The following is a 27822-nucleotide window of genomic DNA, read 5'->3' as shown; positions in this document are numbered from 1 at the left end:
CCAAGGACAAAACGTGAAGTGTATTAAAATAGATACTCCACTTTGCTCCTAGCCAAAAGGCTAAAAACACTAGTTTTTCTCAGCATAGTTTCCAGCCGTCTGACTTCTTGCCACTACTCAAGCAACATTGGTTCAGAAGTGCAGCAACTGGTGATTGCACTACTCTTGCTTCACTATAGATGTCTCATGCAGACACAGCCTTGCAGTGGGTATCCTTTATCTACCAAAATTGAAAGAAGACCTTGTATAATACATTATTCTCAGTAAGTAGATAGTGAAAGTTACATAAAATAAAAATAGAGAGAAAACAGAAATCTAACTTCTATGTTAGACTATAAAGTGACAATACTTTAGTGTATATTCCCCTAAGTACACTGACCTAATTTTAATGTTTTTGGAACATTTACCAGCAAGTCATTTTTAACGACGCTACCAACACCACCATCATCATGAATCAAATTGAGTCAGAGACTCCAAATCAACTATTAGAGTATTTTTATGATAACCAGCTTAGAAATTGAATGAGGAATCCTATCCATTATGTCCAGTCCTTAGGAAATGATTGGAGATCACCATGTTTATTCATACTTTTACATTTTATAATCTGCAATTTTAGATGATGTACTCGGTATTGATTAGCTGAGAGGGGATTAAACAGTGACATTTATTGACATAATTTGCAGTAAAATTATACTCTAAGCACACCCGGTATTTCTTAAAAATGAGGAGCCATGTGTAATCTGGCTCTAAGCTGTCAACCTCGTATTACCATTTATATTCATATTTTCTGTAATTTTATAAGCTATAAATCAAAAATAAAGTAAAGTCATATCATATTATTGTACCTCCTCAGATTAAAAAGGAATTATAGTTTGTATTATTTTCACATTTCAGTTGATGTAACCACCAACCTTCAGATAAATCTTTCTGCTGAACTTTGGAATCAGCACAGAATTTAAACAAAAGCATTTATTTAATTCATGGGGTAATAAGCTCTTGTTCCATCAGCCATGACTGGATAGAAGTCCTAAGTAATTACCAATTGTATTTTCAGTGTTGCCCACACTGAGGATTGAACCACCAAAAGAGGTTCACTTATAACTAAATTTACCAAGTATTTTATCCACTATGCCATGGATCCTTGTGGAAAAATTAGAGTTAGACAAGATACACCTGAAGAAGGTCAGAGGTTATACCAACCAAAACGTGAAAATAAAACTGGAGGAAAACGGCCCGAAAAATCTAAATAAGAATAATTTCTCATCTAAAAAGTTAAGAACCATGAAATATTTATCCAAGTTACCTGGATAATGTAGTTTCGGAACACACACGGCTAGCTGGTCGCATGTCATTACATAGTCATAGAACACACTTAAATCTGATATTTTATGCAGATTTTATATTTATTATTATAGAGTCAATTCTCTATTGATTATATTATACCTAATGTATAATAATAATTTAAAAAGAATACGAAAACAAATTGCCTGGAAGCCATTGTCTAAAATCACAACCAAAACACAGCACTCCAGTCAGAGTCATTTCCATTTCAATTATCGTTAGATGGATAAGAAAGTTTAAAATGAAACAATGTGTATTAGCACATACATACAAGAGCATTTTAAGTAAACTTACACCTGCCAAGTTTTAATATTTTTCTATTTTGACCCCTTAGCAGCTATTTTTACCAGCTAAAAACCGACAAAAGCATGGTCCATAAAAAATGCAATCATTTGATACCTGCTTTACGCTGCTCCATGACCTTGCATCTGAAAAGATGCATGAAGAAAAAAAAAAAAAAAAAAAAAAAAAAAATCCTTATGATGTATGTATCCGCCACGGAATGAAAATAGCGTTCTAAAAGTCAAATTGATCAAGTAGTTTTATTTCTAAGATTCATATTTTATGAGTAAGGCTATGACACCAGCATATTCTTTTCATTGTTTTGACTCTAGTATACATCCAACACAGACAATCAATCGAGAACATCACTACATAACATATCAATGGATATATACCTAAGAATCAAAACAAGGAAAAGAATATGCTGTTGTCATAGCCCTATTTATGAGTAAACAAAAAAAAAAAAAAAAAAAATGACTGTTTTGCATCACCACCTTGGGGGTGGGGAAAGGCAGATTAATCCATAATAGTTCAAACTTGCAAAATAAGCTGTGTAATGCTACATATTTCACAATCGCTTTAAATCATTTAAAAGTAATTTTCTTTATAAAAAGAAAAGTACTTTAACACAATACGACAATTTTGTTTCATGACAGGTACGTAAAAAGATTTTTACGTTTTGTTAATTAGGTTGAATTGTAAATAAGAACTGACAAAAAGAAATACATCATTCATCAACTGATGTATTTGACCTAAATAAAATATTTAGAAAAAGGTGAAGCAGGTGGTAGTGTTATTATAAGAATTAGGGTTGGATGGAGCAAGTTTAGAGAATTGCTGCCATTACTAACCAGCAGAGCATTACCACTGTCGACCAAAGGAAAAGTTTACCAGGCATGATGAACTTTGTATGATGATGCATACAAGTGAAAGCTGACCTACGAGAGTTGAAAACGTGTTGCATGAAGAGAAATGATATGACGAATATGTAATAGGAGTCTTAAAGACAGGACTAGTTTTGATGATTTTAGAAGAATATTAAATCTGGACAGTAGAGAGATGTATGCATAACAGGAGACTTTGATAGTATGGTCACGTTGAAAGAAGAGTTTTACAGTTAGTTGATGCAGAACAGTTAAGGTAGAAGTTTCAGTTCACCAAAGAAGACATGGAAAGAAGAAATAAAAATGAACTTTAGAAAAAGAGATTAACGAAGACCTGGCCAGAGATAGGTTATTTTTTTTTTTTTAATAGAAATCACTCCAGACAAGGTATGAAACCACTTAATGTAAAAAAAAAAAAAAAAAAAATTCTTGCCTCTGTCAGAAAGATCGTTTTTTTATGCGAGGACAAAAGGACAAAACAAGGAAAGTAAGAGTTATGCGGCTGCCGAGTTTGGAAGTCAATTTCTAAAATCTATCCAACACATCCCAGTACATAAGATGCTAAACCAAATATGACAATTCAGTAACAATAATAGAAAATTACTTTTTAAATTAGACCCGACATTAATTGGTCCCTTTTGATTCCAAGCATGTGAATAAAATGCTTATTTTATATATTTTTATGATGCAGAATTCGGTTGACAATTATTCCAAGTAGTTTATGATTTTTAAATGTTCAGCAAATAAGCAAAAAACAAATTTTATATCATTCTTGACTGCTATTTCAGACTTAGGGTTAGTGTTGGTTAATGAGTTGTAGGTTTTTATCCCCATCAAATAATCATTAATTAGGATTACTTAAATTATCTCTTTAGTGATCATATTCTGGTTAACATTTGTTTTATTATATATAAAAGTATGTGCTGGGCAACCATCATTCTAACAATTTTCTTCATGGAGTTTCTTGGACCAGACATGGTTAATAAATCTCAAGAAATTGACCAAAAGCGGAGACAAAAAGGTGCTGTTCTTAATGAAGAGGAGAACACAATGTAGCTTGACGTGATGAGACAAGCTTCATCTTGCACATGCAAGTAACTAATCACATTAAAGTATTAATTTCTCTCTGGTTTTCTGTGATCTCTTCTGTTAAAGAAATTTATAAAATGAATTTAAAGGGTAGAAAATGGACATTTGGTTTATTTTCGACAATCTCATACCTTGCTTCCCTCATTTTGTCCTTTAGTCCACACATTCCACGAGTGATGTTTGTAACAAAGAGGAAAATTATTTTCTGGTTTAGAATATCATAGCATTTATTGTTGGCTAGTTTTTGACTTTGAAGTGGTATTTTTTTTTTTTTTTAGCTCCTTACATCAAGTGGCTTTATACCTTATCTGGAGCAATTTCCATAAAAAAAAAAAAAAAGAAAAATAGAAAAAGCGGCCATTATGAAAAAAAAACAAAAAAAAACGAAGATACAGATCAAACCTGGGTTCTAGCCAACAGATGTTTTATAAATGCTACGAACAACTTAAACTGGTACATTCTAATTTGCATACAGAACGTTAGAAATAAAACATTAACCCATCTGTGTATTTTAAATTGACCGACAGTAAAATCCATGTTAAAAATGTTTTTATTCAAATTTATTTCACATAAAACAAATTATTTTGTCATTTTTGAACACAAGTTCACTTATCACTTCATGTTGAGGTGAAGTGATTATTACCAATCTATAGAGAGAAACGAGAAAAATATTTACAGTTGAATAAAATTAATAGTAAAGAGGATAGTAATGTTTCTTTTTATGTATACAAAGCAACATTGAGCCTGGTCAATACTAAATGAGTGACTATTTGATAATATTAGGTGCTGTATATGCACTGTTTATCTTGGCATTGTTTTCGGTTGTACCGGACTTCTCCAGTGCCAATTCAAGAGGTGTGGTTTGAGATGGCACAACCCTTACTTCATAATTACACGCACAGCTCTTGTACAGGGTATCCATTATCACAAGACAGAACGGAGGTGATATAATGTATAAAAAGTAAATAAAAACTACACTTCCCTATTTCCCAGAAGTTAATACTTCTTATTATTCAAACAAAGTATTTCACGATATAGTATTTTTTATTGGAATCATTTGAGATGAATAATTCATATATTTATTTACGTACTGTTATCTTCATAGTTGTTTCACCACGTTTCAGACAACTCATCCTTCGGGTGATTTATCGTGACAGAATGGGAATGCTGAGTCTTAACTGGATCCATGATGCCATTAAACAACAACTATGGAAGGCAGTAATTACTGGGGATACAGTTAAGAGACCCAGCATTCCTATTCAGTCACAGTTAATCACCCGAAGAAGGCCAAAAAATAAGTGTTAGGACCCTCCCAACTCTCTAAATGGCAAACTGCCCACTGTTTTCTGGCTGGTTGAGGCTGAAAACAAGCAGGCCGATCTCTAAATGGGGCAGAATTCTAGATGGATCAGAGAAAAAAGGGGTAGGGTAGGGGGTACATGAAGTTCTCCAAGATGAGATCACTTATTGGGGTGGCCGAAGTCGAAAAAAGAAAAGTTTCATTCCTGTAGGGAATCACTAGGCTAAAATTTCAGTTTGAAAATTCCCTACAATGATGAAATGTATAAGACCCTGTCTAGCTTAACTTTCATAATATATTTTCACAACTTACTACCTAGCTCTAGTCATGTATTGAGCACTGTTGAATTAAATACTGAAAACTGATACATAAAATTATGAATAGATGTGTGTGTACCCACAGACTGTTTCGCAGCTCTTCAGCATACCTTGACCAGTAGCTAATCCCAAGCCAGGAGTCACACTAACAACCGTAGAATTGATAATAGCTCTACTACAAGCCAGAGTCAATGTTTTATACAAACATCAACAACCACTCCCAAAGTGCTCTTTTCTTTATTCACAAAGAGCTTCGCATTACATTAAAATAGTAGCAGGCAGCAGCATTACCAAGTGCTCAACCCGAAGGGATGGGGTGGGGGGAAGCTTATATATATATATATATATATATATTTGTAGTCATCCACATACAGTACTGTTTCACTGTTTCATAGGTCATCAGTGCGGCTAAACAGGCAACTGCCTCAAGCCAGGATCGAAACCCGACTGCCCAAATGACAGTCAAGGCTTCTCACCATTGCGCTATATAGCAGCTGCTGTGTGGGTAATAAATTAATGATGTTTGGACACATACATACATACATACACACACACACATCTGCTTAGATATAAAGGGCATTTTTCATGTACATGTTTGTTCCCTATGGATGGACTGATTTTTAAATTTCACAAATGTACTGTGTATCTGGGAGTTCTTAGGTTTTGTATTGAAATGCTTCTGATAATTGTAATAAATAAAAAAAATATTTTGACTGAAGTCAACACGCTTATACAGCCTAACATCACAAGTGCATTTGAGAGTTTTATCACTGCACAAGCAAAAGGACCTGGTGTATAAAATCAATAGATTCTTTGATAAAACAAAGGCATGTTCAAAATGAATGTTTCTGTTTAGAACACAATTGAACCAGATACACGATTTGTATTTTAAACTTTAATTCAAACCATAAAATAAACAGGTTTTTTACAGTGCAATGCAGACAACAGTGTATTGTTAACTAAGTTACTGCAAGGAGGCATGTGAATCTTCCTCCTGGTGCACCACAATGGATCCCTGACTAGAATAAACTATTAATGGATTTGAATGAAAAATAGGTCATTTCACAGATAAAAGTATTAGAACTGTGAAACATTTGTTAATTCATATTCAATCTTGGGGGGGGGGCGGCTGACAATGAAATTAATGAAGACCCCAATACCAATTTCAATGGAATTTATTTAACTAAGACGGATGTCTCAACATCAGTATTGTTGCTATGCATACGAGATGACTCACCAATTTTATGATTTCAGATTCAAATGGATAGCTACAGCAGGAATTGCAATACACCCTACTAAAGCCTAATTGTTACAGCTGCTGAATTTCAAAAATGCAATCTGCACATGAGGACACTTTAGAAGAATGATATGCAATAAAATTCTGTTTTAAAATTGGAAAAATGATAAAAACATATAGAATGCTTCAAACTGCTTTTGGATCATATTGCATGAATTAATCATTTTCTTTTTTTTTTTGAGTGGTATAAGAGAGTCAAGGAAGGCAGATTTAATTAAATTTATACAGACATTTGCCTTTTCTGAATTTAAAAGGTAGAATTCACATCCTCACTTTGTCCAAACAAAAAATCCAGAATGTTTACCTTATAGAAAATAAAGCATATTCAAGAACAAGATGGTGGAAAAAGAAACAGTAAGCAAAAGTAAGTATCTGCACCAAAAATTAGCAAGTAATTATTAAATAAGTAAGGAATTAAAAATAAAAATAAAAATTAGTTCTATTGTCAATACATTTAGTGGATATCACGTAAAGCAGGGGGGGGGGAGATAGTTGTCACTTAACCCAGCAATAATGGCAGAATACGAAAAATTATTTTTATTTTCAATGAAGCTGCTTTCTATTTTTTTTTTCGTTATTTTTCATGAGGATACTTATTTTTGCAGAATATCTAAGTATATCGTTTTTGCCTGGAATGAGATTTTCACTTGAGACTAACGTAATATTATAGTAGCACCCAACCTTCAACTGGTGAAACATCAAGTGTGGTTATGGCTGTAAAATCTAACAGAAAGTAGGGAGGTTTACCCTAAATGAAATAATTTCATGTCATGGTTGTCACAATTATATAATCAATAAAGCACTTAAACACTACTCTTGATAGATATTTACCTTTCGTCAGCTTCCTTGCTACTGAATATCTGTTATTAGATGAAAACAGAAAGCAAATTATGAAGACTAATGATTTTATAGTAAACAAAAACAAACAGGAAAATTTGACATCTCACAAGATTGAATAACAAAAGCACCCAACCCGTTTTTTTTTTTTTTTACACCTTATAATTTTTGAAGTGGAAGAACGATATACTCTGCATTGATTGAAGAGAGACATTTCCCAGAGAATTAATGAGGAACACTATACTCCTACTCCAAGCCCTGAACCTCTTAACAATCCTATTTTTTTGTTTGAACTACTATAATTTCGTTTTTATAACTTAAAAATTAAGTCATTTTTTTTTTCATGTACGTCAAATTCAAATGCAGACCCCATGTTAATATTGTACGCCTTTTTATCAAAATCAAATATATTTATCCAATTCTTTGGGGTAATGTAGTTTCAGAAAAATAGAACTATGTGGAGCTATTTCCCAAATTCCAGGAGTTTGTAAACAGATACATAGATGTAAGAAAAAATAAATCAATAAATAAAATGTATGAATTCAAAAAATCTATCAACTAAACGTTTAAGGTATTTTCATTCAAGTGATCCAGAATCTAAAATATTTATAAATTATTAAAATTGAAGATTTAGAAAACAGCAAACACTAATGTCAAGAGTTTAAGGAAAAATATTCACATATGAAGGGCATTCCAAAGTAATAACTTTTTTTCTTTTTTAAATTCTGCCTTAATGGATCAAAAGGGAATGCAAATTGCATTGTAATGACAATTTATGCATACATAATCTGAAAGTTTCATCTGTTGCAGATATTGATGGTGCAAGATGAAGAAAGCAACTAGTCGTGGACGTGTGTCAGAAGCAGAGTTGCATCATTGAATTTCTCCATGCAGAAAAATACTGAACTTTCAAAGTCGATCCAGTTGATTTCAGCACAGTTAAGGGATGGGTTTGTCGATTTAAGAATGTCGACAGAGACATAAGTGACAAAGCGTGCACCAGGTGCCCATGCACAGTCATCAACCCATCGCTGGCTAAAGTGCATTGAGAATGATGGAGACTATGCAGAAAAATAAATTCTGGAGCACAAAAGGTCACTCATTTTAATGACACTACTCCTGTTTTCGTAGCTCATTACCATTTCAGTTAAGGAGTTAAATCAGATACATTACTTTTTGAATGATCTTTTTGTGCGTGGATATATATATATATATATATATATATAATATTCAAAATGTGAAATCAAATAACTATTTCCACAATCGAACATTGCAGCTCACACGAACAATGAATGCCAATAAACTGGAGTCCAAAACTTCCGCTTTTGCCTTCATTTGGGTTTATCAGTTGAACATATCCGAACGTGGCATTCGAAATACAAACCTTTTGCATGCAAGATAAGTACCATGCTGCCTGAGCAACCGAAAATCCTACTTGTGAGACATTGGCTTGAGTCCTTAGTGGTTGGATGACTGCAATCCTTGCTTACGCTGAAGAAGGTACATTCCATAGTCAAACTTCATTGCAGTTTGCTTGATCTGTGTTAGTTAATGGACTTTCTTGTGTATGATATAGGTGCTCAGGTGACAAGGTGCTCACTTCGCATGCAGGAGAGTAGGGTTTCAACATCTCAAATTCAGATGTGTTCAATTGATGAGCCCAAATGGTGAAAAAGTCTTGGACTTCTGGTTTGTTGGCTTGCATGAGCTATGACATTGCGGAAATAATTACATCTCGTTTTTTTAAGATATTTTAATATGAAAAGCGATTTTATAGTCGCTTGAGATTTTCTCTTGAAATGAACAAATTGTGTTCTTCAGAATTCCCTCTATATTAAAAAAAGAGAATAAAGAATCTGTATGACATATGTACCTGTGACGAAACAAAAATATATTGGGGGGGGAAAAAAAAAAAAAAAAAAATTATGAGTATTGGAGAAGTAACTGTCTCGTCCGCCATCTTGAAAAAACTAAAAAACAGGGAATTCTAAGCTAAGATTTGTTGTAATGCCTACAAATTTCCACAAGTAGCTTCAAAATTTTTATAAAAATAAAACTAATTTATGGGATTTTTTTAATATATTTTCATTTTATTATGGCTATGTACATGTAGATTTTTGTAATATAAGGGGAATGCTGGAAAATAAATTGTCTGCTTTGTATTGTTATAATATTTAGTGAATATGAAGCTTTCAATCATTACTAACAGAAAAATAGATTTGGAAACATTTTAAAATAGCCTTACCAGTTATACAAAGACCTTGAACATTTTTTTTTAACTTTAAAATTTTCATTTTAAAGTCCTGTCTAGACACGATTATGGTAAGACTGTAAAACATTAATAAATGCGATTGTGGAATGATTGTGGTGGACAGTTAATTGTTCGAGCTCATGTGAAAGCAGAAATATAGGGGAAATTATTTTTTTTATGCAAATACTCAATGACATCTTGAGTAACTGGATTTGTTTTAACTACAATTTTCATTTTCTTGGGAGTGTGTGGGGAGGGAGACTACAAAAGATCTTATTTTGATCTTTTAGACCCAGTTACAGGGGAAGTTAAAGCAACATAGCATCGATAAAACTCAGCTTTAGACTGCAGCTACATTTCCATAACAAGTAATTTTATTCTATTGATTGATTACAGAAGACCTACACACACACACACACACACAGTTCCCTAGAAATGATCTTACAGAAGACAAAAGTTGTAGACTAATTTTGCTTTCTTGAGCAATGCTGAGAAGTGAAAAATTAAGTTTGATCTGGGACAATTTCAATATTTTTTTTTTCATTCCAATACAATTACAGATTCTTTTGAAATCTAAATACATATGGGTAATTCCATGTTAAATCAGTAAATTTAGTACTGAATCACGTGAGCCTGCCTGAGCAACATTTTAATATTTACATTTTCTTGTAAATTTTTTTTCATTTTCTTATTGTTTTAGCTGGAGTTGGGGCACCCTACTAGATGCCAGACATTCATCCACTATCTTATATTCCAACTGAGACTTTTTAAGATTGTTTAGAATCTTATGTTATCCTGAAAATTTACCCTGGCAAGTTTTTTGTACACAAGAAATCTAAAAAAATAGCATCATATTTGATTAGAAATGAAGTCTTATGATTTTATGTGATTTTGGATACTTTTTTTTTTTTTTTTTTTTTTTATTTTTTTTACATATGCACCATGTGATATTTTCTTTGGGACATTCATGCAGACACTATAAACTGAACAATGACAAAAAAAGTGTTCTCTAAGAGTCTTTTCCTAGGGTTCAAAAATACCCTATTGAAGAAAGCAACTAGTTGTTTTGGCATGCAAGATGAAGTTAGAGAGACCATCTAAATTTATATAAACTACATGTTTAAATAAGTTTTAGGAAGTTAAATAGTAAAACAATCTCAGGCATCAAAACAACCTCCATTCTTTAATAATCTTGGTCTTTGTCAGACAAAGTAAATACAAGATGAGGCTCTATCTGTATCATCGTAAACTACAGATTACAACGATCCAACAAAGTCTAGTGGTATCATAAGATACTGCTGGGGCCCCTGGGCTGGTGGTAATGATGCTTCGGCCTCGAAACCATGCCTGAACCCAGAGTCATCATCTGACGAAGGCTTTGTTGGAAGCAATGCTGCTATAAAAGCAACAGTTATTGATTGTATAAACTTTTTTTTTTTTTTTTTTTTTTACAATAAGTAAACTTACCAACAAAACCAGCATACAACATTATCTACATACCGTTATAGTCTTTCTGAAAATAAAATGCAGAAATTTTATTTTCATACTTATCAGCTAAGTTCTTTTTGGCCATGTTTGAGAGAAAAAGTATTTTCTTGATTGGAACAAACTATTTTTAGTCAATGAAATGACTTGCATGGTCCATAAGAATACATGAACCTTATGGTTACACCAATTTCTTCCGCATTAATTTTATTCACAATGCCAATCTACATGAAAGAATTATAAACACGTTACTAATTCGTAAAATGTCAGATCTCAATATAATGTTAAAGTCATAAGTGTTTATATACAATTTATTTTAGTTGAGTAGCTTATAACCAATGTTCAAAAGTGATTTAATGTTGAACAGACCGAGTGAACAAAAAAAACTTTACCATTTCTGAGCAAATATGCCTTTTTTGAATTCCTCACATAAAAAAATCTTAAACTTAGTGAATTTTCAGGATTACATGTTCCAAAGTGAAAATATTCAAGAAAATGCAATTATTAAAAACAGAAAATGTTCTAAATCAAAAACTGCTTAGAGTTATTTGTTCAAATTTTAAGCATTTCTTAGTTTTTATAATGTCCATCTGTGGTGTAAGTTACAATACAATCTGAGGATATGGGTTTGAAACTGGATGATTTGACATGGAATTAGCAATATATAGAGTTTTGTGGTACTTGTACAGTTTAATCAAGACATTAAAAAAATGAAAATATCGAAAAAAAAAGGTCATGTTGTACGTATCCGTTTTGGACTGAAGATCTCCGAAAAAAAATTTCATTCAATTTGATAGAGTAGTTTTTTTTACAGCAGAAAAACACGTTCTTATGAGAGCGTGCTGAAGTCAGCCATTATGAAATTTGTTAAACACGCCAGGGGAGATAACTACAGTTAAAGCGCCGATACCCCCTCCCATCTTTAATACTAGCTTTTCTTCCTAAAATTATATTATTACATAGAAATGATTGCTGAGCTTCCACAATCTCCATTTTTTTGAGGATGTAGAGACTTGGCTATGGTTTATTGGAATTATGGTGTACACCTTAACAGTTCTGGCATCCTACTATAGAAGTTAAAGTTGACCAAAGCTCTGGTTGGATAAGCACATGTGTACATACATCTTGATATAAGGTGATACAACATGGAATGACTATCAAAGATTGTTTAAAGTAAAGTCATCTAGTGCTGCCATGTCCAACTCACATCCGATGTGGAAGAAACATGTTAGAAGATTACATGCTAGTATTATACATTTGTGTTGAAAGAAGAAAAATATATATATATAAACTACTTAAATTTTCTGTACTCCAAGTAGGAAGCAAAGCAACTTCTATCATGACCAATGGTGGTGGAGAAGGCTTGTCTCCGGTTAAAGAATTGGTATAATTTCACTTAATGTTAAGAGAAAAACCACACAGATTTCTAGTTATAATCTCAGTGGATGCTTGTTTATACTGAGCAAACAAGCATCCACTCGTTTATCAATACAAACACATTTCAAGCGAAACATTACGTACTTAGGTAACCTGGCGAAGTTAGTATAAATTTAAAAAAAAAAAAAAAAAAAAAAAAATGGTTCAGTAGAAATTATTAAAAATAAAAATGGAATTTATCGAATTTCGTTGCATGTTTTAACGTGAAAAAGTTGTGCAACCAATTTAGTAAGACAAACAAGGGAGATAACCCTCGACTTGAATTAACTTATGGGTTCATTTTTAAACCAACACATTTCAGAACATAATTGTGGTAGAGTTTTTGTTAATACATCTAAGCACACCCACTAGATCATTTTTTTTTTTTTGTAATTTTGTAATTCATACTAATTTCGCCATGACACGTAATGTTTTCACATGAAACGCGTTGGTTTAAAAGATAAATAAGCACTAACCAGTGTTCTGTAATCTATCAAGTAAAAAAATTAAAGTCACTTAAATAGACTTATGCACTACAATTGCTTTACATAAGGAAATTAAATGGAGACCCATAATCTATAAAAAACAAAACAGATGTGTGAAAATATTTAACCGATAAACTATTAAACATAACTCTGAAATTAACAGGAAATAGTAATCATATAACAAGGATCGTTCATAACAAGTAAAATCTGTTTGGAGGGATGAATAATGCATACAGAAATATGCCGGCAAGTTGAAATGCAAAATTGTTCATTTTAATTTGCCAACACATTTTTTTTTTTTTTATTACTTTTGCGCATGTGCAAAATTCATTCATAGCTTGAAGTGGTTTCATTTTAAATCCTTGTGTAAAGAATGCAGCAGTTTTGGTTTTAGCTGATGGCACCAAAGTCATTTTTAGTTTTAAACTTTTGAAACCAGTACTACATATTTCAACAGAGAATTGGCTCTGTAATAAATACCAGGTCTGCATGTAGTAATATATATATATATATATATATATATATATATATATAAGCGTATTTTACGACTGGTTAAATCCTCCCCGCCACTAGTTTTAAATAATTTAATAAAGTAATTATATCTATTCGTATAAAAACATAAGTATACTTCACCAAGTCCTAATAGCTTTTTAATGCCATTTAAATTGCGACAAACAAAACTAGAGAATTCCTGAAATTTAGACTAAGAGGGTAAACAAAGACGATATCTTTTGAGTATAACATGAGTTACAACTGTTCAATTGAATACAAAAATACATATTGAAAAAAAAATATAATAATATGCTGAGGTCAGCGAGTTCATTTTGGTAAGATTTGGTATATATCCATCATCAGTGGTGTCAACGACAGCGTTACTATATTTTTTTTTTTTTTTTACACATAGCTGACTATATATATTTGCCAAGGGGCTTGGTTCTTGAATTGGATTAATGAGGTATGATTCGGTCCATCTCCAAGAGGCGATTTTTGCAGGTAGATATCACTATTCTCTACTTAGATTTATCGCCAGTCCTCCCGTGGGTCCCAGTTATTTTTTATAATCTTCCACACAAAATGACTTCCTTTCTAACCTTGTTGCAGGGGTGGGGGCTAAATAACCCCATTAAATGTTTTATAAATCAAATTGTTTAAAAAAAAATTAAAAATAAAATTCTCATAGAGACTTAATGTGATTAATGATTTTCATCAATTGAATTTTTTGTAAATGACGAACGTTTAAATTTCATGTGCTTTTCCTGTAACTTAAATTTCAATTTTTATTAATATACAAATAATATATACAACAATACATATTCCTTCCCATAACTTATATTAGCAGTCGCAGTCAAGATTGCCTGCTCCTTTTTACTTGCAGTTTCTCCTCCGCAGACAGAACAACAGTGACAAGCAGGTTTCCTTCAGATTAATGATTATCTTCCGCTTCTTATTTTTTTATATTTTTCAGTCTATTCTTTTAATTAAAACTTTTTGCTGAGTATTTCCAAATATTTTAAAGTTAGCATTTTTCACGGCAGTTTTTTTTTTTTTTTTTTAACGATCGGTAAATTTAATATTTTAGCACTGCCCGTAATTTATTTTGTCAAAATATATTTAAAACTTCAAAATTTTGTTTTTTATAACCTTTTAACTTTAAATAATTTACATGACGGGTTTGTTTTACTATACACAAATTCAAAAAAGTTGTCAAAAAAACAAAAAAACAAATATATAACAAATAAATGGTATCAAAGGCAAAATAAGTTACTTTTCTACCAAACTGGATAAATTTTTAGTGTTTTTATTTAACAAAGTGTTTATTCGGAAAACAGTGTTTACTGATGTATTTGAAAAATGCAAATGGCAGCATCCTTGCTGTTGCACAGGGTAAGTTTGGTTGGTTGGTTGTTTTACGGCATATCAACCTTTTTCAGGTTATTTAATGCCGAATCTAGTTATTTTGAAGAACGATTTTTAATGGAGTATATTTTTTTTTTCAAGTCAGTTTCTATTTAACCCATACTTGGGACCCTAACAAGTACTACCACTCCGGGTCAGAGTGGACCTGGGAGCAATGGCAATTAAAGGGTGGCTCCACACTCCCCAAAGCCTGCAAGGTGGGGCCTCACCATCGGATATAGTTTTAGGTCATATCCAGGACTGGTAAGTTTGAGAAAACTAGTCTAAACAAAAAAAAAATTATAAAAAATACTGTTAGAAACTTGCTCAATATATACGTGGACATATTTGAACAGTATTTTGTATAATTTGTTTGTTTGAATTCATGTTCCCAAACTTACTGAGTTCAATAGCGAGCATGCCGACATTTTTCTTTTTAAAATATATCAATAAACATTGTATGATTTTCAAAGCAATTACATATTTTAAAGTGAGTAAAACCACTAAAAACCTTTCCAGATAGGTAGAAGAGTAACTTATCCTGCCTTTGATAACATTTGGTATATATTTGATTTTTGACCACTTCTTCGAATCTATGTGTATAATACAAACCCCTAAAACATATCCCATTAGGTAGAAAAGTAACTTATCTTGCCTTTGATAACATTTGTTATATATTTGTTTTTGTTTTTTGACAACTTTTTCAAATCTATGTGTATGGTAATTAATTTAATTTGAAAATAATATTTAAAATACACGTCCATACACTGCACAAGCACCCTTATCATAATAATAGTAATAATAAAGAACTGGTGTAGATGACATCGACTGGTGCCACACCAACTAGTTGTGAAGGGTAAGGGAGGATGGAAAGACAGAGGCGGGAGAGTACTAACCAAATCTCCACTGGAAGTGTGCAGTTCAAATCTAGTACCTTGGGGAGGCATTTTGTCACCAATGTCAGGAAACACCAATGTCTAATGCCAACGAGAAATCAGTGACAATGGCTGTTGCGATAACATGCAATCATCTGCTCAAGCAATCAAGAGGTGGAGAACACTGGAAATCTGGGGAGACTTGCCGTCACTTAGTCCAGAGAGAGAACACCACAGGTTACTGCCAGTGAGTGATCACTGACTGATGATGGCCTGTGAGACAACTAATACACTACACATTTTGATGAAAAACATGGGGGAGGGAAAAAAAGAAAAAAAAAAAGGGACATAGAACAGAAAATCCGAGACTTTAAATATAATTTCTGTTTTTAAAGTAATAGCTATTTAAATATTTCAATCTTGTGGGCAAAATCCAGCTTCCCAATAAGGGGCACTCTGGATAGGAACAAAAATAATCTGTCATGAAAGATTTCTTCACCAACTGAGGACAGAAAGGTAAAGTGTAGCATCAAAACAGATACTACACTGATCTTGTTCCGAAGGCAAAAAAATATTTGTTTAATGCTTTTTTGTTTGCTCCCTAAATTCATAATTCAGTTTTACCAAGATTAAATTGTATATTGCTTTAAAATGACTTAATTTTACAAATATTTATATTTTATATTGAATAAAGTTCAGTTTAAGTATTAATCGAACTGTGTTCCTTTTTAAAAATGTTTTATTGCTCTTTTTCAAATGTCCGTCATATAGTACTGACAATCTGACAAATCTTACCTACATTGCCTGCAGACATCTTCCAGTTAACAGGCCTTCTTACTCTCGGTGGCCGTGGCATTACCCATATGTTCATTGGGCCTGCCAAATGGGCAGCACAAATCGGAAGTTAATAGGGGCAGGCAATCTTGACTATAACATTATCCCCCCCCCCCATTCCAGTCCTATAAGAATTTGTACAATCGTATGATTCACAAAATAGATTTAAGACAGACAAGGAAACACGCAATTTAAGTTGTAGAGATGTGGAAGATGGAGCGAAAAAAAGATTGTAAACTAACTTTATTCTAGAGGTATATATGTATGCCAGTAGGGCTTCAAGCCAAATTCGGAATAGGGGCGTCAGCAATCGTTGAAGGGACTCTTTAAAAAAAAAAAAAAAGTCATAAGTAGATACATAGAAGTCAAAAGTAACCGGGCAATCAAAATATTAAGACATTTTAGTCTCGAGAAACATTAGATACCCACTGTAAAGGAGGCCTACAGTGGAGTGTTGGGACTGCCAAAATTCAGTTACTCGCCCCCCCCCTCACATATGTAACTATTATAAATTAATATTATCAATATAATTAATCGTACTATTTAAAAAGGGCAAAATAAACTAGTAATGATTTTTAAATATTTTTTTTCATCGTACAAAAATAATGAAATTGCGAGACAAAAATCTTGTTTACATAATTGACGCTTTAAAATAACGTTCCCATGTAGTAGAGATTCCGAACGTGAAAACAAACTCGTGTTTAATAAATCTAGCAAAAATTAACTAATGGTCAGATTTTTGAAATTTTCGATACTTATCTTTTTTAGAATGAAATTACATATAAAATGCAGTTTCCGTAAAATATATGAAGGGAAATATTTTTTAGTGCGTGTTTGCTGGAAAATTACTTCTGTGGTACCAGTTTTTAAGAATTCTGGAGAAAAAAATGACCCAGTAAATTACCACCCCATTAGCCTCCTTCCACGTTTCGCCAAAATATTTGAGTCCATAATTAACCAAGCTCTAGTCCATCACCTTACAGATGCTAAACTTCTGACCGACCAACAATATGGATTTAAGCAAACCCATTCCACAGCAGACATCCTAACTAATCTCTGAGCATATATACCATTCACTGGACAAAGCAGAGGAGGGTAGAGTGGTAACTCTAGATATATCTAAAGCTTTTAACAGGGTATGTCATGAAGGTCTTCTCAGGAAAATCAGATCATACAGTATCATTGGAAGAATACTTAACATAATTAAATCCTAAGATAAGAGAAGGATCCAGGTTGTCCTCGATGGTCGTACATCTAATATGATATAAATGCCTCAGGGGTCTATCCTTGGGCCTCTGTTATTCCTAATATTCATAAATGACAAAATTGTCAGGGAGATGGGTACATATGCTGATGACACCACACTCTATAACAGACTCGACAGGTAAACAAACAAACACATATCTAAGAAAATGGCAGAAACACTAGTGGATGACCTCCAATCTAGTGGAATGGGGACAAAAATGGATGGTCACATTCAATGCTGTCAAGACTAAACTTGTTTCCTTCAATAACTATAAGAAACCTTCTCTACTACCAATAGCAATGGCCAAAGACTATCTGAAAGTACATCTTTTAAACTCCTCAGCCTAACATTCACAGTAAACATGAGTTGGAACAATTACATTGAAAGCATTGCCAGGATCGCTGCGAAGAAGGTAGGTTCTCTCTACCATACTAGAAAACTACTAACACCCGAAAGTATCCTGTACCTCGATAAGGCCACCATTCGCCCATGTATGGAGTATTGTCATATTTGGGCCGGTGCATCTGCTACTAGTCTCTCACTCCTAGACAGGTCCTGAACTTCAGCCTCTGTCCCATCGACGAAGTGTCGCAACTGTAGCATCCCTCTGTCTGTTCTACAAGTACTTTAACGGTGAATGCTCCGACGAACTGCAAGCACTTGTACCCCTTCAACGTAAATACCCGATAAACAGCAAACTCCCACCCCTTCCGATCCCTAGATCGCAGAGAGCCTTCTACTCCAGTAGTTCCTTCCCCAGAACCACTAGACTTTGTAATTCCCTTCCAGGTTCTTACTTCCCCAACTGTACTGACACGCAGAAGTTCAAGTGTAATGTGAACAGACATCTTGCTGCCCAATTCCCCACATAGTACCCATGTAGCTTATATCCCTGATAGTAGCCCCCAAAGTGGCAATGTGCCTTGTTTGGGGTAAAAAAAAAAAAAAAAAAAAAAGTTGAATGTAAAATAAATTCCTATTAAATTACAGTAGTAAATAATAGTTAAAAAAAAAAGTTCGCCGTGGCTTGCATCAAGCATATCAATTGATGACGTCACTAGATCATGTGTACATTTTGGAAAAGTTCACATAAAAATGGTAGTGCCTATTGAAGCAACGATATGTCTGCCAAAAGGGAAGAATTGCTGTTTTCTGGGTTGGAACCTCTCCATCTCGCTTATCATTGGCCGTTTTTTTTTATTTTTAAAACCTTGAAGTAGTTTTTACATTTTTTTAAATAGCTCCTTACATGGAAATTCGAATGGCTTTATGCTGTTTCTAGAGAGATTTTCATTAAAAAAAAAAAAAGTTGCGCAATTACCAATGGACATCTGGACAAACATTGTAGAGTCGACTGACAAGAAGTCCAGGACGATTGGAAACATCGCCGGGATAAATAGAAAGGCTCGCGAGTCTAGTCTACCCATAGCTAGATATATATGGATTCAATCTTTTACCAAATAGCAATGAATTTTATTTGAACTTAAAATGTCTTGAATTCCCGTTTACTTCCGACTCGCCCTACAGTGAATAGCTAACAGCTATTAGACAGGAATTATGCAAGAGACATTTTTATATCGACACACTATGCAGCTGCAGTGGTGCGTGGTGCGGTGCAGAGGCTGCAGAGCGCATTTTCATGTTAATGGATCTAGAGTAATACAATCTACGACGTACATCTACACCGGTTGAACGTGATCGATTTCCTATGGAACTTGCATATCACGAACTTCTATGAACATTTCCTTCAGTTTTTTTTTTAAAGTTTTTTTTTTTAATTATATCTATTTTTATGGAAGTAATAATTTTGTAAAATTGTCTAAAAATAAAATACTGCTTAAAATGTCTAGTCATGTTGTCAGTTGCAGAATTCGGTAGACGTCCTCATACACAAAAAATTGAAACGGAAAAAAAAAAAATGTTTTCGTGAATTGTTAATATTTAACTGATAAGTTTTGCAACAGAGTTGGATTTTAATTTTTTGTTCAATAAAGTTATCTTTAAGAGCATAATTTTATATTGAAAAGCTTGGTGCGATTTTCAAAAATTGCTAACAAAGCAAAAACATAAAAAAATAAAAATAACCACTTCCAAAGGCAAGCTAATTTACTCTTGTACCTACCTGGATAAGTTTTTAAAATTTAACTTATTTTAAAGCGTGTTATTACTTAAATACAGGTAGCCTTTTAAGTTAGAACGAAAAACAAAAGTGATCTCAGAGACTCAGTCGAGCCTCTACATTCGCTAAAAAAGAAAATACTGAAACATTACTTTTTTCACACGATTAGAAACATTTAGTGGAGGTGTTTCTATCAGAATATCCAATTTTCTATTTTTTAGCGATTATTGAGGCTTGACTAACGAACGAGACCATTTTGTTTTAACTCAACATGTTAGATACTATCTGTATTACTTTTAATGAGAAAACACTTTAAAATAAGTTACAACACTAAAAACTTATCCATATAGATAGAAGAGTAACTTATCTTGCCTTTGGTAACATTTATTTGTTGCTTATTTTGGTACACCTATTTTTGCTTGCAATTTTGGAAAATTGTTTTATTTAAGAGGAAATAGAATCAAATATGCAAAGTTGTCCTTGTTCAGATTTGATTTAGTTATATAACAAATTAAGGTAGTGCAGTGGAGTGCACTGCACTGCACTATCCGTGCTGAAATAACGTTATTTAAAAAGCCGTTCTTAACATGGGGAGGGGAGGGTGTTTTGTAACTATTCTTTACTTTAACCTTACAATTGAATAATAAAAAAAAGACTAAATTAAACTTTGAAGTACGATTTAAAAAAAAAAAAAAAAAAAAAAAGCGCGGATCAGTAAGTGCACTCACTAGCACCCAAATTAAAATAGTACACTTCATAAATTTTATATTCTAAAAGGGAAAATTATCTAAATTTCGTTATTATAATTGAATTAAATAGAGATAGAAAAAAAAAAAATTTAGGCGAATAAGAAAAATTTACTTTTTACAGTATCTCGCTCAGTAAAATTGGTTCTTTAGGTACCTAACGCACGGGAGATTTATGCTCCCACCCCATATGTAACAGTAACACACATACCTATCATCTAATTTATTAGAATAACTCTTATACTATTTAAAAGAAGCTTCTAATAAACTAGTGTTTAAAGTTTTTCAGCATACGAAAATGAAAACGCGAGATTAAAATAGTGTTTACATTATCGACGCCTTTAAAAACGTTCCTTGATCATTTTGAAAGCGTAAATACACAAGTGTTAAAAAAAAAAAAAAAAAAAAAAAATCCAGCAACTAATGATCAGATTTTCATTATGTGCCCCCACCCGGGGCCCACCCCCACATTTCATGTTATAAAAACAAAATTAGGTTGATAAAAATTGAAGCTTGATTTGATAGTAAGGCAAGGCTACGGTTACACATATAGGAAGGGTTTAATTTGTATGCGTTGAGTGGCCCCCCCCCCCTGTTTTTTTTTTTTTTTAAATTCAACTTGATTAGAAAAGATAAATTATGATGGACGTACCCGTCAAGAGACGAAGATGTCATTCTAAAAAAGCAAAAATTGATAAAGTAGACTTTTTAAAAATCTAATTTTATTAGGCAGTCGCCATATTTTAGAATTTAAGAGCGATAACTCAATTAGACTACCGAGATTTTGTATTGAAAATTAAATTGACGATTAAAAATCGTCAATTTTAAATTTTTAGTTAAAATTTTTTTTCGTGATTTTTGGAATATGACATCTTTACTTCATTGGAAGTACACGAGTCCTTTTTAAGTAGAATTCTAAATAAGAACAGTAAAATTTTTAGTCAATCAATCATTTCAACACTAGTTGAATTTATCTTAGCAAAATTAGGCTAGGCAGAGGCTTGCTAACCCTTCCCAAGAGATTTGTTGACATCACCAGTTCAGAAAGGTCATTTTCTTCGTTGACGATTAGAAAAAAAAAAAAAAAAAAACAACAAACTTTATGATAACGACTTAACGTTAAAATACTACGCTCTTTAAAATTTTCTTATTCAGCAAGCGTTGCATCACCTGAAACAAATACTAGAATCGCAATTTATCGACTAAATCTTAAGAGATCCCGGGATCACCGCTATTTCCAATGTTATTTTAAAAATAAATCTGTTCGGCCAAGATGTGAGAATTTCCGCTTAATATAACCGAATATAATTTTCAACTCGTTATGAAAAAATTCTGAAAAGTTAAAAACTCATTATATCTAATTTATTATTTCAGAAACTTAAACTTGTCTTTTCTGCAATAAATATTTTAAATAAGAATATCAAGCATATATAAGTGACCTTCACCTTGTCTGTGTCTATTAAACTTAATTTTTGGTTTACAAACTTGAAACCCGATATATGGGGGATTTTAACCCATAGAACAAATTCGATTTATTTTTTTTTAGCCGGAAAAATAGCTAATCGAAAAAAAAAAAAAAAAAAAGTCGACTAAAGTATCTTCTACGCATGCGCAAATATACATTTATACGTTTAACAACGTTATGTTTAAGTTTTGATTTGCATTATAGACTTAGCTCTGATAACGAACAACGCTGGAAATGTACATGTTTTGGTTTCCAATTCTAGCGGATATCACCAAGTCACTTTTATTGGGTACAATATAATAGAATTAGTGCTTTAAAGAAATCTTTATAAATTGAAATATTTAAGCGTATTTCACAACCGGCCAACGCCGGGCGGCCTGCTGGTATATGACCTGTAGAAGCAAAATAAATAAAATATTGGTACTTACGCAGAATGCGGACCGTGCTGAAATATTAATTAGAAACTTATTTTTCTTAACAAGGGAAGGGCATTTTCTAACTACTGTACTCTCACCTAACAATTTAATAAACAAAAATACCGTAAAATCAACAAAAAAGCACGGTTCGTATTTTACATAAGTATTAAATTTAAAATAAAAGTTAACAAATACAAAATGAATGACGCTTTGTTTTAACTAATGACTATAGAAAATGCGGGAATCGTCACGTTTTTTCCCTCCAACTCGCAAAGGAAAAAAATACAATATTAGTTGGATTTTTTTTTTTTTTTTTTTTTTTTTTTTTTTTTACTTGCAAGTGCAAAGGGTGCATGATGATGCATCATCTCGAGTCATTTTCAATTAAAAAATCAAAAACATTGAGGGTAGGAGGAGGGGGTGTAAAATAAAATAAAACAACTCAAAACAAAGATTAAAAGAGGGGGAAATTATAACAGCAAAAGCCAGACGAATCAAAATAAATAATTATTCAAATGCTTTACATAAAACCGTATCCCATCTCATCCTGAAAAAGGAAAAGCAAAAAAAAAAAAAAAAAAAAAAAAAAAATCTGCGTCAATTACAATTAAACTATAGCGTGATATGCTTTCTTTCCATAGTAAATATATTATATAAATCGATAGACATCATTATTATTACACTGTACGAAACCGCTTCAAGTCAAGGTAAAATTAAAAATAAAGTTTGTTGACAAAAGGATTTTTTTTTAGAAATTTAAAAACATGGCCATGCGATACAGTTTATAATCGACATCAAATAAAAAAAAAATCATTTTACTTCAAGATCGCCAAATAGTAATCTCATAATTTAAAAATAAATAAAGCTATTTGTTTAAAGTTTAACAGGAACTTTTAAACTTGTATTTATTAAACTGCCTTTAATTCTACCCTTTTCTCCGAAGAAAAGGGAATATTAAGAGAAAAAAAAAAGCTTAATATTTGTGGTAAGTGTACGGTCGTTTAAGATTTAAGTAGTTTTAGATTTATAGCTAAGTGAGAAAATATACACTTTTTTTAAATGCTCTATTGTAGTAGTCAATATAAATAATTAAAAGAGGGCAATGGACATAACCTAGATGTTATACCTAATCCCTATACTGTAAATTAAGAGACACTTATGCACTTATGTTACCGTGTTGAAATAACATTGTTTTAAAAAGCCATTCTTAACATGGAAAAGTGTTCTGTAACTTCTGTACTTTCACCTAACAATTTAATAAGATATCGTGAAACTTGAATTTAATTTGAAGATACTATCTTAAAAAAAAAAAAAAAGAGAGCGGTAACATAACTGCATAAGCACAATTGTTAAACTTATTGCATATATTTGGATGGATAACATTAACCGGGTAAGAACGCGGAAGAAATTATATATGCAGTACTGCAGTAGTGCAGATGTCTGTGAAAAGATTATATATATATATATAATTTTTGGTACTAGTGCACTTATTGATCCGTGCTAAAATAACCTTATTTAAAAAGCAATTCTTAACATGGGAGGGGAAGGTATTTTGTACCTATTCTATACTTTAACCTTACAATTAAAACAAAAAACTTTCATTAAACTTGAAGATATGATTTAAAAAAATAGCGCGGATCAGTAAGTGCACTAGCACCAAATTTTTAGTAGTGATGCAATTAAAACTTCTAAAAGATCAATTTTTAACCGAAAAGAAAATTATATGCACATTTGTCTAACGAAGGCACCTAATTTTAAATACCTTGTGCCAAAAGAGTTTGAAATTAATAAAAAAGGAGGGGGGGGGAAAGGGGACGAGGTTTCATAGTAACCCGATTCTTGTTTGTAAGCAATGACCATTGCAGATAATAACAATTCAACGACTCAATATTCAGTAATTATTCATTTAAAAAAAAAAAAAAAAAAAAAAAAAAAGACTCGTTTCAAAGTCATATCTTCTCATAAAGATTAAGAAACCTGATCAACTGCTTTCTTTTATACTAAAAACAATTTTTAATACACATCTAGCGTAAAGCTAATACTAATATCTAACCTCCCTCTTTATAATTGCTCTTTCGTCTTGCTTCTCCATTGCATGGCTCGCAGTTTTCTTAGATATGTTCATTTTTTGTTTTTTTTTTCACTGAGTAAACTCTTTTTTACCTTTCTCGCTTGATTGCTTCGCATGCCTGTAATGACAGTATGGCCTTTCGCAGAGGCCACTCGCGTAAAACGGGCAGTCTAAACCTCGGAAATAGCCAGAAGATGGAAACATTTCTGACCGCACTACAAGATTTCAGTCTACTGTGCAGCCATACTTATAAAACATATTGTTCCATGGGAACTCCACTATAAAGTTCACCCTCTCTCACACTCTCTCAACAAATACATACTCTTTCTCTCTAAGTCGGTTAACTCACTCACTCTATAATCTCTTTCAATTAGTCTCAACTTCTCTACACCCCTCTCTTTAAAATGTTATTTCCGCTTCTCTCCTACCATTCCCATCACCCATATTGAAACGTCTTCCTCTCGCGAAAACACACACAGCAACGTGCATTAAATTTAACAAACTTTTTTTTTTTTGTGAATAATCTACCGTTTATATTCTTCAAATTAAACGCCAACTGAATCATTTCTATTAAAATAATAGTACAAGTTAAAAAAAATGAGTTTTAAATCTCTTTCCCTCTCTCTACAGTGTATTAGCACCCTCTCTAATTCTTTCAGTACAAATCTATCCCCCTCTCTTATATTTCTAATTCTTACTCTCCCTACCGTTTTGTCGGTTGGCTTCGTCATTAAAAAAAAAGTAAATAAAATTTTTTCCCATCAGTCCTAGCAAGAGAAACATGGCGTCCTTCAGTGTTGATGGTCGTGACGTAAAACTATGTATATAGGGATGTAACCGATTTTATTTTGCGGTAATTGTGGGTGCAGGAAAACTTAGTGTAGGTCTGTATTTGTGCATCTATATATTTTTGAATTGTTGTTAATCTGTAAAGAAAATTTAGGTTTTGTGTTGAAAAAAAATAATCCTTCCATGCGAAATCTAGTATATAGTTGCTATTATTATTGTTGTAAAATGTGTTCCTTTTTTTTTTTTTGTTCTTAGAAAACTTTACCATTTTTTTTCGCTTCCTCACTCTACCTTTAAATTATTATTTGTATCTTTTACTTTTATAAAATAAATATAAAAGTAAAATTTATCGAAAATAAACATTCTCCGTTAATAACCCTTTGTCTTTCTTTAAACGTAAACTTTTTACGTTTTGTTCTTTCTAGCCTGTTAATGTTTTAAACAAAATCAAATCTGTTTCGTTTCTTTTATTAAAATAAAATGCTTTTAAATCTTGTCAATGGATTTTGAAATTAAACTGGTCGCTGCATATTGCAGATAGTGTATGAACTTAATCGTTATATAAACATAATTGTTTCCATTTTATAGATATATAAAGTCACTAGCATTTATTTAGAAGCGACTTCTTAATACGTATTTATAGGCGATCTATTCTTAACTTTTTTTTTTATCGCTTATTAAACAAAGGTCAAGAATAAACCCAACACTATAGTATACATTCCTGTTTATTTTATTCGTGATCCATTCTAATATTTAGCCATAACAATGCTTAACATAAAAAAATGGTACTTATTGTACCGTGCTGAAAGAATAACATTTAGTCAGTTTTAAGTTAACATGTATTTTTCTAACTCTTGTGTACTTTCACGCAATAAATAAAAAAAACCCGTAAAACTTAAATACTATTTAATAAATAGCTCTATACAATTAGTGCATAAGCATAAGGTTTAAATTGTTAGTACTTATACAGTGTTATACACTTGTTACCGTGCTGAAATAATGTTATTTAGAAAGCCATTCTTAACATGGATAGGGGGGTATTTTGTCATTATTTTGTAAGCGAAGTTGTACAACCATCACCCCCATGCGTAATTTCTATACTGATAGGTTTTTTTTTGAAATTTTTTCACTGGATTATTATTGATTGGACACTAACTAACCAGATTATGAAAAAATAAAAATTAAAAAAAAAATCATTATTTCGACATTTGAAAGGGGTGCTCATTTTTAGTTACAACGTTCTGGTAAATCGGTCACCCATTTTGTAACCAATAAAAACGCGGATCTATCAAAACCATAGACAGTAAAAATTACATGAGCCTACCGCAATAAGTCAAAAATAAATTTGTATCTCAAAGAAAAAAAAAATAGAATGAACATGGCTTTTTTTTTTTTATTAAAATAAGGTACTAGTGCAGAGAGTGATCCGGACGTAAATAATGTTATTTAAAAAGCCATTCTTAACATAGGGAGGGTAGGGTGTTTTTGTACCTATTCTAAAATTCAACCTTACAATTGAATAATAAAAACAAAACTTTAATTAAACTTGGAAATACGATTTAAATAGCGCAGATCACTCTGCATTAGCACCGAAAATAAATTTTTTTATTTTTATTTATTTATTTATTTTTAAAACTTATTTAATTTTTGGTATTGAAAAGTGAAAGTACCATAATTGATATTATTTTACTTTAAGGCTCGTTTCACGTTCGTACATAACAAAATATTGTTTTTGTAGATTTTGATGTGCTAAAAACGAATCTGCAAACAGTTTCCGTCGCAAAATGTTTCCATGATCTAAAGAAATTACGGTGCTAATGCAGAGAGTGACCCCGCGCTATTTTTTAAATCATTTGCACGTTTAAAGTTTTTTTGGTTTTTTTATTCAATTGTAAGGTTAAAGTACAGAATAGGTACAAAACACCCTCCCCTCCCCATGTTAAGAATGGCTTTTTAACGTTATTTCAGCACGGATCAGTCTCTGCAGGAGTACCGAAATTACTTTTTCGAAATGTGGGTGATCACTTTTCCATATAAATTTAACTTAAAATGAGCACCCATTTTTTGGCCACCTGACCTATTTTAATGTTAGTCTTTTTCTTTATCGCTAAAAGGCATTCAGTTTTAGTGATATTTGTTTACTCCGTTGACGTCGCGCAAAAAAAAAAAAAACCCAAAAAACCCGTTGGAAATGACCCCCCCCCCAAAAAAAAAACAATATAAACAGATTTTTAAATAAAAAAAGAAACAATTTTTATTTACATTGTAAACATAGAAATAAAACTTTTGATACTTCAAAAAAATGTAAACAATATTACTAACACTCGTTCTGGTACTTTTGATGGGGGGGGGGGGGTTCACCCTCACCAAAAGTACAAGAA

General features: G+C 32.2%; 2 protein-coding genes across 5 annotated transcripts in view; one reads left to right on the top strand and one right to left on the bottom strand.

Annotated features, from left to right (window-relative positions):
• LOC145280192 (uncharacterized) overlaps positions 1–24998 on the bottom strand; it is a 145878-nt gene extending 120880 nt beyond the window's left edge. For both annotated transcript variants that reach the window (XM_080131956.1, XM_080131957.1), the window contains exon 1: positions 24745–24998. In XM_080131956.1, the coding sequence (XP_079988082.1) occupies positions 24745–24856 (112 nt within the window). In that variant the 5' untranslated portion in view covers positions 24857–24998. The remainder of the gene's footprint in view (positions 1–24744) is intronic.
• Positions 24999–25403: 405 nt separating this feature from the next.
• The window catches only part of LOC145280190 (terminal uridylyltransferase 4-like), a 151938-nt gene continuing 149519 nt past the window's right edge, over positions 25404–27822 (top strand). For all 3 annotated transcript variants that reach the window (XR_013868568.1, XM_080131953.1, XM_080131954.1), the window contains exon 1: positions 25404–25536. The gene's annotated coding sequence lies outside the window, so the exon portion shown is untranslated. The remainder of the gene's footprint in view (positions 25537–27822) is intronic.

This window comes from Euprymna scolopes, chromosome 7 (assembly GCF_053919585.1).
Source record: "Euprymna scolopes isolate OS-2025 chromosome 7, ASM5391958v1, whole genome shotgun sequence".
In the NCBI taxonomy this organism is placed as follows: Eukaryota; Metazoa; Mollusca; class Cephalopoda; order Sepiida; family Sepiolidae; genus Euprymna; species Euprymna scolopes.
The sequence above is the reverse complement of the archived record's forward strand: the minus strand, read 5'-3'. Positions and strand labels throughout refer to the sequence as shown.